Raw genomic sequence first — 19,431 nt, 5'->3', positions numbered from 1 at the left:
TATATAGTTACTGACTGACACCTGTGTGCACGAAAGCAGCCTCTGTCCCAACCCCTTTTTCTTTGTGCTTCCTGGAACAAGCAAGAAGCCCTGTGGAATGGCTCCCAGCTCAAGTGTATAAAATCTCTCTAAAAGGGAGATTTCACAGCCTGCATCTTTTCCAACCCAAAGATTGCATGATCCTTTCTGTAAGGCAACCAAATCATTTTCTTTTTAAGTTATTTGTTCATCTTTGTTTCGCTACCAGCAGATAGAGACTTGTCTGCTGTAACTTCTGCAAAAACTCTGTGAATATAAAGCTTCACTTATTTGGAAAGCTAAGTGTCTGTGATTTATTCTAGCCTAAGTATTTTGTGGGTAACAGTTGTTTAAAGGTGGGTGAAGGCATAAGTAAATCTAACCAAGTTTTAAGGTGCTTTGAGCAATCACCCCTCTGCTACAAGAGAGTAAAGATCTTTCTTCCAAACTTCTCTCTCTAACATGGGGCGGGTAGGGTCACACTATTAACACTACCGTATTTTTCGCTCTATAAGACGCACCAGACCACAAGATGCACCTAGTTTTTGGAGGAGGAAAACAAGAAAAAAAATATTCTGAATCTCAGAAGCCAGAACAGCAAGAGGGATCGCTGCGCAGTGAAAGCAGCAATCCCTCTTGCTGTTTTGGCTTCTGGGATAGCTGCGCAGCCTGCATTCGCTCCATAAGACGCACACATATTTCCGCTTAATTTTTAGGAGGGAAAAAGTGAGTCATATAGAGCAAAAAATACGGTAAGTTTGTGCTAACAGCTATGGGAATATCAGCAAAACCTTTTAAATTACCCCCAAGATGTGCTCACCTTAGTATCAGCCACTTTGCTCAGCCCCAGCTCATTGATAATCTGGACTACACGCTCTTCCTTCTCCTGAAAGCTGATAGAGTTCGGAAGCCGCAAGGCTGCTGAGAAGAGCAGATTCTCCCTCACTGTCATTGTTCCCATGACAACATCATCCTGAAAGCAGAATATTTTGACTGTAAGAAAGCACATGCAAAGGAATATCCTTCTTCCCTCCGCCCTGCCATTTCAGGTGCAGAAACTGAATGCTCTAGCAGCTGACTCTTACTTCAAGAAAGCCCCTTAATTTTAATGGGTCTACTCTCTGTTTAGGCCCCATCTGCCTTATAAATTCAAAGCAGCATCATGCCATTTTAAACAGTCATGGCTTCCCCCCTAGGAATCCTGGGAGCTTTAGTTTGTTAAGGATGCAGAGAGTTGTTATTGACGGAGACAGAGTCTTGCAGTAAATAAAAAAAGACCATGCAGAGTCAAAGGTCCAAAAGAAAAAGCTTTTACAGTGGTACCTTGGTTCTCAAACGCCTTGGTACTCAAACTTGGAACCCAAACACTGCAAACCTGGAAGCAAGTGTTCCGGTTTCCAAACTTTTTTCAAAAGCCGAACATGCTCCGTTTTCAGTGTTACGCTGAGGTCTGTCTGTTTTGCTATTTATTTTGTGTTTTTACGACTCATTTTGTTTTCTTTTGGTGACTGTGTGGGACCCAGTTCAGCTACTGGTTGATTGATTGTGTGACTGTAGTACATTGTTTATTGCTTTCATTTTATGGATCAGTGGTCTTGTTAGATAGTACAATTCATGTTAAATTGCTGTTTAAGGGGTGGTTTTTAAAATGGATTAATCCATTTTGCATTACTTTCTATGGGAAAGCATGCCTTGGTTTTGGAACGCTTTGGTTTTGGAACGGACTTCCGGAACAGATTACGCTTGAGAACCAAGGTACCACTGTCCTAAAAGGCAAAGGCTTGTTACAAAAAACTTCAGACACACAAGGTACAAATGAAAGTTCGAGAGAGTGATAGAGAGCAGTTCGCTGAGTGCAGGAATTTCTCTCTCCTGGCTCAGTGTGACCTTGAGATAGTCAAAACAATATTTGCATTGGAAAGAAACCTTCTAGAATCTTCCAGAATTTTCTAGCACTTTCCAGTTTCTGCCCACAAAGACTTTAGTCATGACAGTTAGGAGGCCCTTATTACCCTCACAGAGCTACAGTTCTCAAAGTGGTTTAACAGTCAGTCCTTCTTCCAAGGGAACTCTGGGAATTGTAGTTCTGTGAGGGGGGAAGAGGAGTCTCACAACTCTCAGCAACTCTAGTTCCCAGGATTCTTTGGGGGGAAGCCGCGGCTATTTGAAGTGGTATGATAGTGCTTTGACTGTGTCTTGCAGATGGGTGCTTATCACCCCAAGAACTGGGGTGGCGGGGGAAACAGATATAGCAGAAGCAAAATCCCAAAGTCTGAGACACTCACCTGAACTACATATCCTGAGATGCACTTGAAATTGGGAGGTTGTGGGACACCATCTATAAGAACATCCCCCGACAAGCCAGCAGGATCTTTTCGAGCAGCCAAAACATCTAGGAGGCTAAAGGTAAAGGTAAAGGTAAAGGTAAAGGACCTCTGACAGTTGTTCAGTCGTGGACGGCTCTGGGGCTGCAATGCTCATCTCGCTTTACAGGCCAAGGGAGCCGCCGTTTGTCCACAGACAGTTTTTCCGGGTCATGTGGCCAGCATGACTAAGCCGCTTCTGGTGAACCAGAGCAGCGCACGGAAATGCCGTTTACCTTCCCGCCACAGTGGTACCTATTTATCTACTTGCACTTTTGATGTGCTTTCGAACTGCTAGGTTGGCAAGAGCTGGAACTGAGCAATGGGAGCTCACCCCATCGCGGGGATTCGAACCACCAACTTTCTGATCGGGAAGCCCAATGCTCAGTGGTTTAGACCACAGCGCCACCCGCGTCTCTAGGAGGCTAGAGATGGTAAAATGTTCTGTCAAGTCCTCCTGCTTTTGAGACTACGATTTCCAACAGGGATAATGATGAACAACACAGTGAGTTCTTTTTCTGGACCCAAACTCTGAGGACTGTGTTATTCCTAACCAGCTCTGGAAGAGACATTCTCACTCTAAAAACACTGATAAGCAAAAAAAAATTCATATAAAACGAACCAATGAGGAATTCAAATCTTGTGCTAAGGAAGCCCACTGGAAAGCAAGCAAATGATGCTCTTAAATGGAACATTGGAGAAACCGGTTATTACAGTGGTACCTTGGTTTGCATACGTCTTGGTTTGCATACGTTTTGGATTACAAACACATCAAGCCCAGAAGCGCGTGCCCCGGTTTGCAAACTTTTTTTGCATTACAATTTTTCTGATTATGAACAATTTTTTTTGGGAGGCCCCATTGGCAAAAGCATGCTTTGGGTTGCAACCTGTTTTGGTTTACAAACGGACCTCCGGAACGGATTATGGTTGTAAACCAAGGTACCACTGTAGTGGATTATTGCTATGAATAAGTAGTGGTTCCAATACTTTGGTCTGGCAGGGCTCCTTTTGTTCCATGACTGCATGACAAGAAGAAATTCAGCAGCTGTGTTGGTGCTGCCATCGCTGTATCTGCAGGCTTAGAAAAGCCTCATTTTCTTTTTTTTCCGCTGTCCCTATTCTTCAGGGACAGTCCTGGATTTACAAAAGCCGTCCCAGGTTCTGATTTGATCCTGGAATGTCCCACTTTTCCTTAGGATGCGCCTATTTTCATCGGAGAAATGTTGCAGGGTATGGAGTTATCCAATCCCCAACTCAGCATTGTACAGTGGTACCTCGGGTTAAATACTTAATTCGTTCCAGAGGTCCGTTCTTAACCTGAAACTGTTCTTAACCTGAAGCACCACTTTCGCTAATGGGGCCTCCTGCTGCCGCCGCACTGCCGGAGCACAATTTCTGTTCTTATCCTGAAGCAAAGTTCTTAACCTGAAGCACTATTTCTGGGTTAGCGGAGTCTGTAACCTGAAGCGTATGTAACCTGAAGCGTATGTAACCCGAGGTACCACTGTATAGGGAAACTTTTTTTAATATTAAATGCTTTATTATGTTTTTATATATGTTGGAAGCTGCCCAGAGAGGTTGGGGAAACCCAGTCAGATGGGCGGGGTGTAAGTAATTGATGATAATGATGATGATGATGGAATAGGGCATCCTTTTTTTCACTGGAGAAATGTTGGAGGGTATGTTGGAGTTGTTTAAAGCACAGGCACCCTGACCCCCCCTTTCAAATGGCACCCCAATTACATGTGACTTCAAATAGCATTCCTCAAGCACAATTTATACGCAATTAGGATTTTAAAGCCAATTCACAGCTTCACAGGCTTGCTTTGAAACCCGAGGAAGTGTGTCTGGAAGGGAGATTTGTAATCCTTTCTTTCCCGGACCTTTCTCCTTTCTTAATCCTCTTCCCCAAAACTGCTCTCCGTTCCATAAGCAGGGGGTGGGGAAAGGCTTCTGAGCAAGCGGTTTCGACAAAGAAAGGAAAATCCTCACCCATCTCCAAAGCATGTGCTAAAGGTAAAGGGACCCCTGACCATCAGGTCCAGTCGTGACCGACTCTGGGGTTGCAGCGCTCATCTCGCTTTATTGGCCGAGGGAGTTGGTGTACGGCTTCCGGGTCATGTGGCCAGCATGACTAAGCAACTTCTGGTGAACCAGAGCAGCGCATGGTATCGCCGTTTACCTTCCCGCCGGAGCGGTACCTATTTATCTACTTGCACTCTGACGTGCTTTCGAACCTCTAGGTTGGCAGGAGCAGGGACCGAGCAACGGGAGCTCACCCCGTTGCGGGGATTCGAACCGCCGACCTTCTGATCGGCAAGCCCTAGGCTCTATGGTTTAGACCACAGCGCCACCCGCGTCCCCTAAAGCATGTGCTACTAGCTTCTAATTAAATAACAATAATTCCAAAAATCAAAGCTTTCTGATAACAGATTTCCCACACCACTTGGAATTTGGCCTTAAGATATACTCACGAAGATTTGCCGCTTCCCGTTGGTCCCAGGATAGCATTCATGCCTGGCCTCATGATGCCACTAGAAGTAAAAATGAATAAAAAGGAGGTTCAGTTTATCAATAGTTTTCTGCGTGATCTATGTGGCATAATGACATCAGATCCTTTCCCCATGTCTTCTGCCACACCAACGTTTTGTTACAGAAATTTCCGTTCTGGAATTGTTGGTGATATAAATGGTTCACTTGCTATTATTCTGCTCATAATTTTATTCCTCCACCTGCCCACAGGTGTTTGTAAAATCCTATATTTGGTGTTGAATCTGGATTCTTCAATACCTCCTCTTCCATTTTAAAATACCAAGTTTCTGGCCCATATGTATGGAAATATACAAAGAAACGTATGCCCTGCCCAGGGCCAGATTTACCGTATTTTTCGCTCCATAAGACACACCTAGTTTTTAGAGGAGGAAAACAAGAAAAAAATATTCTGAACGAAACAGTGGATGTATGATTTTTGTGGTTCATGCTGTGGCCACAGACACGATATGTGATTTGGCGGTGAGTTTGGGGTAGCCCAATGCAAAAATCCTGAGGATCCATGTGGATCCGTGCTTTGTAACCAAGTTTTTGCGCCATTGTGGCCCCACGAAACAGTGGATGCGTGATTTTTTTGGTGCAGGCTGTAGCCATGGACATGCTATGTGATCTGATGGTGAATTTTGGGTGACTCAATGCAAAAATCCTGAGGATCCATGTGCTTTTACCTCCCCCCTCCCAGGCAGCCTCCTTTATCGCTAGCGTCCCTTATCTCCCTCCTGATCGCTTGACGATCAGCTGCTCAGCTGCTTCCTTTCAACACCCCCTTCCCTCTTGTTTACCTTAGCGTCTTTTCCTTAGCTGGAGCAGTCTTTTTGCTCCTCCTCTTCTTCTAATTTCTCTCCTCATTGCTTTAATCTTCCTGTCTCCTCTCCTTGCAAGTTCGCTGTCTTTATGTGATGGCCTGGGAATCCGATTCAGAGGCTGAACCAGAGGAATCCCAGCCTGCACAGGAGTCCCCGCCTCCAGGGCCGGCTGAGCTGGGGCAGGGCCTTGATTCTGAAGTGCCTGCACCTGTGCCGGATCCTCAGGAGCAGGCACCAGGTGAAGCTACTCAGGCTCCGGAGGCGATTGAGGACGCATTGCCTACAGGTGCGCCTCTCCCAGCCCTGTCAGGGGAAAGTGAGTCTCCCCCTGGGTCCAGTAACCCACTGGCCTCTCCTGAGCTGCAAAGGCTCAGGGCAGAGAGGCTGAGGGAACTGGTTTCTCCCAGGAGGAGTGCTCACCTTAAGGCCAGGAGAGGCGGGTCACCTGGGGGCCGGGGCCGCCCCTGGCCTCAGAGAAGATAAAGGCCAGTCAGCCCAGTCCCAGGTTGCGGGAGCAACGTCGCTGAAGAGCTGTTTCGGCCAGCATCCAGTCCTTTTCCCCTCAGAGTTCCTGTCCTTGCCCGGCTCCTCGCTGTGGACCCCGCTTCGCCCGTGGAGGACTGTCTGCCAACCCTCGACTCAGGTCCTGGACCTCGCCCCACGGTAACCTCTCCCAGCACACTTTACCTCCCTCATCCCAGGCAGCCTCCTTTATCGCTAGCGTCCCTTATCTCCCCTCCCGATCCCTTGCTGATCAGCTGCTCAGCTGCTTCCTTTCAACACCCGCTTCCCTCTTTCTAAAAAAAAAAAAAAAGCACAATCTCCTTTTTGCCCCTGGGCAATTCGGCTCCAGGGACCACGCATTCCCTCCATAAGACGTACAGACATTTCCCCTTACTTTTTAGGAGGAAAAATTTCGTCTTATGGAGAGAAAAATACGGTATCTGACTTTTAGAAGACATCTGAAGGCAGCCCTGTTTAGGGAAGTTTTTAATGTTTGATGTTTTATTGTGTTTTTAATACTCTGTTGGGAGCCACCCAGAGTCGCTGGGGAAACCTGACCAGATGGGCGGGGTATAAGTAATAAATTATTATTATTATTATTATTATTATTATTATTATTATTATTATTGGTTTCCAATCTTCTCACTTTAAAAAGGAAGTCAAATGAAAAGGCTATCCCCCTAGAATTTCTCAAGGCTTGAGGAAGTTTGTGCACATAACACTCTATTGTTTTCCAGATTTGGATGCTCTTTCATGTGCCTGCCCATATAATTGTTTCAGCTATCAGATTGGCACTTGCATAATGTGGACCTTGCAGAGTAATTTAGTGGCTCTGAGCAGTAGCAGCAGCAGAAGCATTGTGATGGCCTGGGATTCGGACTCAGAGGCTGAACCTGAGGAATCCCAGCCTGCACAGGAGTCCCCGCCTCCAGAACCAGCTGAGCCGGGGCTGGGGCCTGAGCCTGAAGGGTCCTCACCTGTGCTGGATCCTCAGGTGCAGGCACCAGCTCAGTCTGCTCTGGCCCCTGAGGTGATGGAGGACCCATTGCCTGCAGGTGCTCCACTCTCAGCCCCGTCAGGGGAAGATGAGGTTGCCTCTGGGTCCGGTAACCCTCCAGCCTCTCCTGAGCTGCAGAGGCTCAGGGCAGAGAGGCGGAGGGAACTAAGTTCCGGCAGGAGGAGTGCTCGCCTCCAGGCCAGGAGAGGCGAGTCACCTGTGGACCAGGGCCGCCCTATGCCTCGGGGCAGATAAAAGCCAGTCAACCCCAGTCCCAGGTTGCGGGAGCAACGTTGTTGGTAGCCTGTTCCTGCCTGCACCCTGTCCTGCTCTCCTGCCAGAGTTCCTGACCCCACCTGACTCCCTGCCTTGGACCCAGCTTCAGCTTTGACGGACAGCCTCCATACCGCACCATTGACCTTGGACTAGACTCGGACCTCACCTCTCAGTTAGCCCCCAGGACCAGCACAAGCATCCTGAAGGGAGAAACCCATTCTCTTGATGGGAAGCTCAAGTCTCCCCAAGGGAAATGTCACATCTAACATGTGGTACACATTCCTCCAGCAAATAAAACAACAGAATTAAATCACAGCAGGCTTATAGGCAGAGGTGGATGGGCTTATGTCTCATACTGAGGCAAAGCTGAAGAATGGGATTGGATGCTCCTTTTTGACCTATTCGAGGTGCCTGTTTCTGTCACACATGAGGGTCCTGCTTCAATAATGTATTCTCCCCATCTTTATGTCATATTGTCTCTTCGCCCTGCTTCCCAGTAGGCTTGCTGTAGACCTGGACCTCCCAAAGGCACATCCAGCACTTTAAGACTGGGCTTTTCTCTCCACACACAAAATCTCGGCAAAGATATTCACAGCGATCCTTTCAGAATTGTACCATTAACTAAGCAATTGATATTGGGAACTCCCCCCCAAAAAAATAAACAAACGACACCTAAAACATCAGCTCACCCATTCCATTTACTATCTGAAAACATTTATTGTCTTGAGCTCTCAATGAATCAGGAAGACGAGCTCCTTAAGTGATGTTAATTACTGCATTTTAATATTGTGTTGGAAGCCCAGAGTGGCTGGGGAAACAGCAAGATGGGCGAGGTATACATAAAAAATTATGATGATGATGATGATGATGACTTCCCCCAAAATTCTCTGTTAAGACGCATATTGCATGCACTTACTAGACGTTATGAAGGATTTTCTTCTCCACCACTTTCCGTTTGCACAGGGGTCCCCGGGACTGCTTGATGGAATACTGGATGCCGTGGAAACTCACCACTGACCCCCGAGGGGATCGGAGAGATTCTCTGGTTGGGACTGAACGCAAGAACGGACCACCTCGTTCTGGTTCATTCCCAGGAGATACATTCCTAGGGTTGGACACAGTTGTTGTTCCTGCACCTTTGCTGCATGTGTCAAACTCTATCGGCCCAACGCTGACAGAGTCTTCAGTTTTCTCCAAGGTTCCCATCTGTCACTGCCTGAAATGTATTAAAATGCATTGAATTCGCTTTTGAACAGAACACTTACAGCGGATTTGAAGCACTCGCTTTGAGGATTCCGAGAAATGTTAAGAATCCCGTCATTTCTACAGCACTTTCAAGGCACATATTATCGTCATCCCCAAAATAACATGCCTAAAATCTACCAGGCTTTACGGAAAGATTACTTAAGGGTTTTCTGCAGGCTTGCAAATATAACAGACACAACACAAGAGGGAAAAGGGATTGGGAGGGAAGAAGAAAATAAACAAGCACAGGCACAATTTCTTACGGTGACATAGTTATTATGATTATCGCTTGGATGGAGACCATTCAGGGAGGAGAGGAGTCAAATGGCAGCTGGGTTCTTTCTCTGCCGGTGGATTGGGCCCCATTATCCCACTGAGATACAGGCATCTCTCAACCTACGAAAGGGTTACGCTCTGGAGAAAGTGTGTAAAGCCAAAATTGTGTATAGTCAAAATACATTGGGTTCAATGTCGGGTGCGATTGCCAAAGTCTTTTTCCCCAGATGCCTTCCTTTTTTTAACCCCCCCTTTTTTTGCTAAGCACGTAAAACCAGTGGTATAGTGTGGGTTGCCAGTGCCCAGGGCAAGGCATGTATCCTTAGTACCACCTGCCTATAGGCTGGGATGAGGGGGCAATAGCTTGGTGACCTGCCCCAGTGGCAGCTGCAATGCCCCATGAGCGTTGAGCATGGCGGAAAGCTGAATGTGCTCAAGTTAGATGTGCTTGAGTTACCTGTACTCTCTTACAGCAGTTTTGTAACTGAGATTACACTTCCTGTTTCACAGACCAGGGATCATGAAGATAAGAGCTAATTCTTTGCCCTAGACAACTGGACCTGAGCCATCTATATTTTATGATATGGTTGTATAGATATAAATTTATGAATAATTCTAATCAAGCTTCATTCCACTGTATAAGCAAACCAGCTGACCTCATTTTTGCTCAGTATGTAGTATTCTAATAGGAGCTAGGTGTTCATTTAGAAATTCGAGAGCTTGTTATAAGTACTGAAACAGGAATGAAACAACGGGCACCAGTCCTCTGTGCAGTTCCCATTCATTCCACAACAGACAATAGACAATGGAAGAAATACAACGGTGGTCAGTGTTTACATTTCTGACAGTGCAATCCTATAAGATAAATACAAGAGTCCCATCAGTATTGGCATTCTGCGGGTTCCTGTAGACATACCTGTTAAAGCACGGATTCCCCTGAACTGAACTTTTGGCTTTATTGTTTCAGCTGTTTTTTCACTCTTTTAATTGTTACACATTTTTAATTGTCTATTTAACTAGGGATGTTTTAATGCTCAATGGATTTGTTATGTAATAATAATAATAATAATAATAATAATAATAATAATAATATATGTCTATCCAGAAGCCCCACTGAATTCAGAATAAGGTTTGCGGAACTCAGTGAGACTTTCCTTTGAGCAGACATGTATAGAATTTTACTGCAAGCCAGAACGTCCCCAGATCAACTCATTCTTCCAATACGAATTCACACAAGCCACTATCCACCTCAGATCCTGCCACTGTGGCCGCAATCCCACACCGTAGTCTAGCGATAATATCAGCCTACTTTACTGGAAGCAGCTTTATACTGAGTTGGCTCATCGGTCCACCTAGCTGAATATTGCCCCCCCCCAGCCTTTCTCAACCTTTCCCCATCCCATGTTCTTGAACTAAAACTCCCACCACCCCTGACGACTAGGCATGCTGGCTTGGAACGATGGGAGTTGTAGTACAACAACACCTGGGGACCAAAGGCTGGTCTACACACTAGAACTGGCCAGGGCTCTCCAGAATTTTAGGCAGGAGTTCTTTCTGTCCTGGCTCTACCTGGAAACAGCAGGGATCGAACCTGGACGCTCACGTATTGAAAGAAGATGCTCTAGCACTGAGCCATGGCCCTTGCCCTAAAATACAGGTGAACTATATTCTTATTATTATTATTACCTGCCTTTCACCCTGAGGTCCCAGGGCAGGTTACAGCATTAAAACACAATACTGAAAACTTACAATCACAAAATTAAGGTGAGTCCTAAAACAAAAGCCAGGGTAATTAGGAGCATCTTAAGTATTTTCTGGAAGCTGGACAATGAAGGTGCCCGATGCAACTCTTTGGGGAATTATAGAATTGTAGAGTTGGAAGGGACCAAAAAGATTATCTCATCCAAACCAGGAATCTTTTGCTCAAATCCACGACCCTGAGATTAAAAGTCTCCTGCTCTACTGACTAAGCTAACGGAACAACAAATCTGCAAATTGTTATTAATTCTGAATATTCTTTTGCCCTCGTTCTGTTTCTTTACTTATGAAGAAAACTCAGAGAGCAGAGAGGAGCACAAACAGGCTTTCAGAAGCCAAGATGCTGGAGTAAAAGGAGACCTTTAACTGGATCATCCTCTGCGAACTGATGCGAGCACAAATTCAAGTTACAAACAAAGCACTCATGATCAGCCATGTCTTCTATATTAGCCCATTCCAAGAGGGGTGGCAAAAAGGACTTTTAAAGATTTTCTTGGTTTGCAAAAGCACATGCCTTGTCTCTTTTTTCAGGCTGTACAGTCTTTCTTACAAATCAGCTACATTTGTTGTGAGAGATTAGTGTTGAGAACTGCCTTCCCTGCAGAGCAGCCCAGCAGACTCCCAGTCCTCTGAAAACTAAGTAAGCAACACAAATTGCAGATAGCTGTGAGGCGAAAAGAGTGACAGGCAAACTAGCCATTACATAGCATCCTCTCTACTTCCAATGCCCAAGCGGTTCAGTACCTCTTTGGTTCTGTTTGCTTGCCAAAAGCTCCCGGTCCGATTCAGCTCAGCTGCCTACAGGTCTCTCCCCAGCAGAACTGAAGGGGAAAACCGCTACTCCCTGGTTGCTGCTGACTCAGTTCAAGGCAACTTACATAAACTTTTGTTTGAGGAACTCTCATTAGCAGCGTCTGATGCTGATGGGAGTGTCAAATTACTGCTGTCACGCAATCTCCCCTGAGGTCACTGGAGGAGAAGTCACAAGCGAAGAGTCAGCGTTGCCTTTGTAAAGAGAATTTTAGCTGTATTTTTGTTGTGGTTGGCTTTTTTTCTTTTTCTTTTGGCAGATAGGGGTTTCGGAAGATCGTCGGAGATGTACGAAAAAGAATCTTCCGGTTTTGAATTTGGAGACCTCCCCTTTCTCCCACTGATGATTGCACGTTTATCTCTGAGAAGCCGTGTAGGAAACTGCATGCAGGTTGCGAACATGACTGCAGGAATTCCTCCTGCTTCTCCAGGTTGCCGTTTGAACCTGTGCCCTGTTCTTGCCTCAATTTATAAATTGGACAGAAATAAAAAAATCCTTTCCCCTTGCAATCTCTTTTTGTGTTGCTTCACAATGTAAACCAGTGGTGAAGTACAGGTAGGTTTTGACACACTCTCCCTAGAATAACATACCCTCCTCTCTAGATGTCCTATTCCATAACAGGCCGTAAGGTTACCAGATTTTTTCCAATGAATCCGGGGACACTTCAATGGATTTTGTATGGGGACTGATTTGTAAATCTGGTGGCTGTCCCCGGAAAACGGGGACATCTGGTAACCTTATAATAGGGACATCAAACAAACAAACAAACAAAGTGCTCACTGGAAGGACAGATCGTGAAGCTGAGGCTCCAATACTTTGGCCACCTCATGAGAAGAGAAGACTCCCTGGAAAAGACCCTGATGTTGGGAAAGATGGAGGGCACAAGGAGAAGGGGACGACAGAGGACGAGATGGTTGGACAGTGTTCTCGAAGCTACCAGCATGAGTTTGACCAAACTGTGGGAGGCAGTGGAAGACAGGAGTGCCTGATGTGCTCTGGTCCATGGGGTCACCAAGAGTCGGACACGACTAAACGACTAAACAACAACAACATCCCACTGTCCATTATTTGCTGTTGTGCATGTGGTTCCAGAATACTGTCCTGCAGTTTAAGTACAGTTGTACCTCGGAAGTCGAATGGCATCCATTCCGGAAGTCTGTTCGACTTCCAAAATGTTTGGAAGCCACGAAAGCAGTGCCAGACGTTTGGGTTCCAAAGAACGTTCGCAAACCGGAACACTCACTTCCGGGTTTGTGGCGTTCAGGAGCCAAAACGTTCAATTCGTAAGGTGTTTGACTTCTGAGGTACGGCTGTACAACACAGCCCCCTTTCTGCATCGCCTGCCTGGAAACGTCTTACTTCTGAGTAGACAGTGCCAAGCTCCATTTACAATAAAGGAATAAACACTACATATGTTTCTTAAGAAATGGCTGGCTGCGGAAGCATTGCAATGAAAAAATTTAAAGCGCATTGGTGACCTTTTCCTTCGAAAGTATAGGAAGTGTTTTGTATCCCAGCTTCACCATTTCCTTTACAGTGGTACCTCAAGTTAAGTACTTAATTTGTTCTGGAGGTCTGTACTTAACCTGAAACTGTTCTTAACCTGAAGCACCACTTTAGCTAATGAGGCCTCCTGCTGCCGTGTTGCCGCCGCACGATTTCTGTTCTCATCCTGAAGCAAAGTTCTTAACCCGAGGTACTATTTCTGGGTTAGCAGAGTCTGTAACCTGAAGCGTATGTAACCTGAAGCGTATGTAACCCGAGGTACCACTGTATTTGGTGCATGGATTTTATTTTAGGATAAACAGGACTCTGTTTTTGCACCCACCCACACCACTTTAAACTGTTCTCTGAGACGTGGAGAGGAGGAAAAATAAAAACTGGGACATTTCAGGATCAAATCAGAAACTGGGATGGCTTCTGTAATTCCAGGACTGTCCCTGGAAAACAGGGGCTCTGGGAGGGTAAGTTATTAATGGACTAAGCTGCTCTGTTGCCCTCTAGTGCAGGGGTCAGCAAGGTTTGCCTTGCTTGGGCCGGTTCACTCCAGCGGATATCTCTCCATGGGCCGAATTGCGCATGCGTGTGAGCGTGCGAACCTGCGATTTCTGGCATCTGCATCTGCGCAGATTCTATTTATGGTGCCTGCATCTGCACAGATGCAATTTCTGGCACCGCGGAAGTGATTCCCCGGGCCGGGCTGGTTTAGCACAGCACACAGGGACTCACTGAGCGGGTGGCTCGGTTTGGGGGTGGCTTGTGGGCCGGTTAAACGACCCCCATGGCCCGCTTGTGGCCCATGGGCCTTAGGTTGCCTACCCCTGCTCTAGAGCAACGAGTCCTCTTTTAAAACAGCTGGCCTTCTTGCAGTTGGCAATTCACTGAAAGGTGTTGGGTGAACAAATGATTAACAGGGAGATGAGCAGAGTAAATTTGGGGGAATGCTCGATGTCCTATAACCACCCTGTCAACAAATCAGAAAGACTGGACATTTTTGACCTCCATGTGAGCATTGTTCAAACAGAATAGGATGAAAGCTCATTGCATAGGTCACTTCCCCTAGCGGTAACATTTATTGGAATTGTGATTTCACACAAAACTGTGTGTCTGCTATAGGCCCACCACATATTTTAGCTTTATTCTTCACATATGGTAAGGATTCAACCTTTTTTTTGGTGATGTGGCGCAAGGACTAATCGGAACTGCTGCAGTTATTTTCTTTTTCCATCTGGAAGGAGCCAGAGCATCAGTAAACAGTCGATCGTTTCCCCCAAACAGGCTCCCCCCTCCCTTTGGCAGATGGCTTTTGCACTGTAAAGTCAACTCTGCGCAAACAGATGAAAAAAACAGGCGACGGAGCAGAAATTGCTTCCCTGTGTTTTTGCAAAAATGGAACAGATGGGACAACACTATGGACTCGAATTTATGGTGTGTGTGTGTTGCAAAAGGGCAAGGAAATTTCAACATGCCGCTTTGTCATATATCTGATGTACTTTCAAGGTCCACATTTTTGCACAACGTGGCTAAGATTGGTGGTTTGGAAGGCGTATGAAACCCTCCAAAGTTATGCCCCCCACCCCCGTTCCGTAATGCACTAAACATGCAACAGTAAATGTGTCATTATTTATTATTATGAGAAAACTCTACTGCTGTCAGGGGCTGGACTGAAGAGGAATGGTGGGAAGCGCCCCACCCTTTATGTACCTTCCTGAGAAGAGGAGGACAGTATAGATTTAGAACACTGGTTTGCAGAAGGGCATAGTTCAGAGGCTGCAAAGGGGAGAAGCTGGGAAATATTGGGAGAGCAGCAGGAAGAAGAAACACCACCAGGGGAGAGACAGCTAACAGACTCTGTGTCCTTAGAAAGCCTTCCTGACCCCCCCCCTCCCAGGACCAGGCATACCTTGAGAGTAGTAGAACAGAAAGCTCAGAGGCAGAAGGCACAGATCAGCCAGCGCAGGGATATCATAGAATAGGAGGGAAGGAGGGGGTGGGACTTTACTCGGAGAAATACCATTATCTGAGAGAGACCGCATTCCTTCATTTCTCTGTGTATATTGAACAAACTACTTGGTAAGAGCTCTTCTTCTTTATCTGCTTCTTGGCATCCCACCGTGGGTGGGATAGGATTCCCTGAAGCCTTGATAACTGCTCTTGCTCGTAACGCAACACAGTTGTAGCTGAACTCTTCAATTCCCATCCAGACTGACAAGACAATTTCCTGTAGACAACACAGCTGTAGTGGGTGATTTGGCTTCCTGACTTTGAGCCAAGTCTTTGCTCTCCAGAGATCCTTAAAGTGGAATTGCATATGCCTTGCTTTGTTCTCTAACTTTTCACAGGATGCCCAGACGATGCCATCTTGCAGTCATCATCATTCTGTATTTTCCTTGTGGTTCTCCTGTCTTTTCTTAGCTAGCAGTCCAACCTTCTCAGAAGAGCAGAAGACATGTACTGTCTCTTGGCAATCCAAATTCTGTGCCAAGAAAAGCTGAAATGTCCCCTGTATGGGGATCAAGCTTGTGAGCTTTGCATTATCAACACCATGCTCTAAGCAACTGAGCTGTCCATTCTCTATAACTCATCTTTGTTGCTGTTTAGTCGTTTAGTCATGTCCGACTCTTCATGACCCCATGGACCAGAGCACGCCAGGCACTCCTGTCTTCCACTGCCTCCCGCAGTTTGGTCAAACTCATGCTGGTAGCTTTGAGAACACTGTCCAACCATCTCATCCTCTGTCGTCCCCTTCTCCTTGTGCCCTCCATCTTTCCCAACATCAGGGTCTTTCCCAGGGAGTCTTCTCTTCTCATGAGGTGGCCAAAGTATTGGAGTCTCAGCTTCACGATCTGTCCTTCCAGTGAGCACTCAGGGCTGATTTCCTTCAGAATGGATAGGTTTGATCTTCTTGCAGTCCATGGGACTCTCAAGAGTCTCCTCCAGCACCAGAATTCAAAAGCATCAATTCTTCGGCAATCAGCCTTCTTTATGGTCCAGCTTTCACTTCCATACATCACTACTGGGAAAACCATAGCTTTTACTATACGGACCTTTGTTGGCAAGGTGATGTCTCTACTTTTTAACATGCTGTCTAGGTTTGTCATTGCTTTTCTCCCAAGAAGCAGGCGTCTTTTAATTTCGTGGCTGCTGTCACCATCTGCAGTGATCATGGAGCCCAAGAAAGTAAAATCTCTCACTGCCTCCATTTCTTCCCCTTCTATTTGGCAGGAGGTGATGGGACAGGTGGCCATGATCTTCGTTTTTTTTGATGTTGAGCTTCAGAGCATATTTTGCGCTCTCCTCTTTCACCCTCAATAAAAGGTTCTTTAATTCCTCCTCACTTTCTGCCATCACTCATCTACTCCCTAGATTTTACTATTTCAACTCTGTCTTAACAAATCTAAAAGCTATAAACTTGGTTTTGCAAAAAGGAAAACTGAGATGTTCGGGATGTTGGTTTCTGTGACCAGGACCAACTTCTGTGCCTGTGTTTGCCATTTTACGTTTGGGCAGCTTCTTCAAACCCTTTTATGGAAGTCGCTTTATCAAACTTTCCAACATCAGAAGCATGAGGATGGAAAAGTGTAATCTGTTGTTATTTCACAGGGTGAAAAATTAAATCAGTCCCTTTATTCATAGTGAAAAATAGCCACACACTCAAATCTCAAATACAGTCTACTCCGGAAAGTTACCTCCAAATACTGAGATTATATTAAAAAACATAATGGGTAAATGTATTTTTTATTGTAAAAAAACCCCTCATTCCTAACACTGTTAGCAAACATTCTAGTATCTACCGGTTTAAATTTTGCATTTTAATATTTCATGGTAAAACAGCTATTTTACTCTACAATTCTAATTCAACCCTTTGACTTACAGTTCCCCACTCCTGTCAAAAATACTAATAAGCAGAATGTGTGACCAGTAAAAAGAAGAACACGGCACTTTTTTTGCTGACTTGTGTGACTCAGCAGAAGTCTATAAATGTGGATGTTTAATGCTGTTACACAAGGCAGGAAATGCACAGAATTTGGAGAAATACTGAGAAGGTTGCAGAGACCAGGTTTTCCATCTATCTGCATCTTAACATTCTCGTTTCACCGAAACTGGTTCGCTCCGGAGTTCGTTGCTCCGATGTCTCCGAAGGAACGGTCAGAGTGACCTCCTGGATGTTTCTAGCCACTCCTGTCTGCACCCTTTTATAACAACATGACTCAACAACGTTGAAACCTTGTCAGCACTCTCACGAGCAGCACAGGACTGGAGCAAAACCACCAAAAGCAGACACAAGGTGAAACGTCCTGCAGAACCCTCAAGTATGTCATTGCTGTACAGTGCCGCATATACATATATAATACAAGCTATAGCTTAGGACCCCACTCGGTTGACGGCCCCCCAAAAAATTAAAGGAAAAATAACTGGATGTACATTTCCAAAATACCGTATTTTTCGCCCTATAGGGCGCACTGGCCCACAGGACGCACCTCCTTTTTTGGGGGGGGGAATGAATAAAAAAAATTTATTCCCCCCCCCCAGCCGCGGGGCTGGGGCGGGGGAAGCCCGAGCTTCCTCCGCCCCAGAACAGGCTGCTATCCGCAAGCCTTGCGAGCCCGGCGGCAACTCCCGCCAGGCTCGCAAGGCTTGCGGAGACCTGCGCGAAGCACGGGGCGCCCTCCGGAGGGCACCCCGTGCTTTGGGCTGCAGGCTGCTGCCCGCAAGCCTTGTGAGCCCGCGGGAACTCCCGCCGGGCTTGCAAGGCTTGCGGATAGCTTCCTGAAGCCTGGAGAGCAGGAGGGGTCGGTGCGCACCGACGCCTCTCACTCTCCAGGCTTCAGCGAAAGCCTGCATTCGCCCCATAGGACGCACACACATTTCCCCTTCATTTTTGGAGGGGGAAAAGTGCGTCCTATAGGGCGAAAAATACGGTATAAGATAAAAATATAAGGTTCATTAGGTAGAAGTGCATTTTGGAAGGAAGACTATTGGGGCAAGGCAGTTTCTGTTGTCGCCTGCTAATTAGTCGAGAAACACATATAATTTCTGCAAAGGTGAGATTGCAATCATACTTAACATAGTCAGCTGCGTCACATATTGCATACCATCAGTGCCGGATTTACATATAAGCTAAACAAGCTATAGCTTAGGGCCCCACTCTCTTGGGGGCCCCCCAAAAAAATTAAAGGAAAAAACCCTGGATGTACATTTCCAAAATATAAGATAAAAAACCCCAAAACTTTCATACAGCAACAGTGTTTGTGTTGTGTAGGCTCCTATGGTGTAAGTCATGGGCCCCGCCTGCTAGCCTGCTCCCTAAAATATCACTGGTTTGCTCATTTCTATATATAGGGTGCCTACATTCTGCACGGATTGGTTGCATGGCAACATGTGCAAATGGCTTTAGATACCTATTAGGTCCATAAATTACCATATAGCATACAGTGGTACCTCAGGTTAAGTACTTAATTCTTTCCGGAGGTCTGTACTTAACCTGAAACTGTTCTTAACCTGAAGCACCACTTTAGCTAATGGTGCCTCCTGCTGCTGCCATGCCGCCGGAGCACAATTTCTGTTCTCATCCTGAAGCAAAGTTCTTAACCCGAGGTAATATTTCTGGGTTAGCAGAGTCTGTAACCTGAAGCGTATGTAACCTGAAGCGTATGTAACCCGAGGTACCACTGTATATTCAACAACAACAACAAAAAAACCAACAACAGCGCTAATTTGTTGTTGACAAAGGGCAGCTGGACTTATAAAGGGCCCCATTAACCTTCAGTAGCTTAGGGCCTAAATCCGGTCCTTAATGCGGCCATGTTTAAAGAAAGTTCTGGTCTTACAGTTCACTGAGACTGTAGCCAGAGCCGTCTTTCCCATTGGTCTTAGTGGTTCATTGCTAGCTCCCGCTAGCAAGTGGGAGAGCTGTGCGGCTTTGCTATTTTGTGGCATAAAAAAAGTATAAAGATAGAGGTAATCTATATTAGACACGACAATTTAGAAAGAGTAAAATTTTTGTTTTGTTTTTTTTAAATGATGTTTATTAAGAGTTTAAGAATTACAGAAAAAAGAGGAAAAGAAAAAGAAAACAACAAAAATTTTAACGAAGCATACATTACAATACATAAAGAGAAAAGCATAAAAAAACAATACAACAATACAGGGAAAAAAACCACACACAATAACATTAAAACACACATCCAATGTTCCATATCTTTATCTTTCATTTACTTGTTTCATCGACCCCCTCACACCTCCCTTTTTGTATTCTAATTTAATTAATTGTTTCAGCAAATTCTTTCCATCTTTCTCAATTTTTGTTATATAATTTATCTTAAC

The 19,431-nt window shown here is 45.6% G+C and overlaps 1 protein-coding gene across 1 annotated transcript in view; it reads right to left on the bottom strand.

The window, feature by feature from the left end:
• LOC308477155 (broad substrate specificity ATP-binding cassette transporter ABCG2-like) overlaps nt 1-11,751 on the bottom strand; it is a 41,731-nt gene extending 29,980 nt beyond the window's left edge. Inside the window, exons 1-5 of the mRNA XM_081005494.1 lie at nt 11,538-11,751; nt 8,431-8,730; nt 4,856-4,915; nt 2,304-2,418; nt 839-991 (exon numbers count right to left, since the gene is read on the bottom strand). Of these exons, the coding sequence (XP_080861620.1) occupies nt 839-991; nt 2,304-2,418; nt 4,856-4,915; nt 8,431-8,720 (618 nt within the window). The 5' untranslated portion in view covers nt 8,721-8,730; nt 11,538-11,751. The remainder of the gene's footprint in view (nt 1-838; nt 992-2,303; nt 2,419-4,855; nt 4,916-8,430; nt 8,731-11,537) is intronic.
• Nucleotides 11,752-19,431: the final 7,680 nt, after the last annotated feature.

This window comes from Podarcis pityusensis (assembly GCF_964106645.2).
Source record: "Podarcis pityusensis genome assembly, chromosome: 5".
NCBI classification, from domain to species: domain Eukaryota; kingdom Metazoa; phylum Chordata; class Lepidosauria; order Squamata; family Lacertidae; genus Podarcis; species Podarcis pityusensis.
This window is presented reverse-complemented; position numbering and strand designations above follow the sequence as displayed.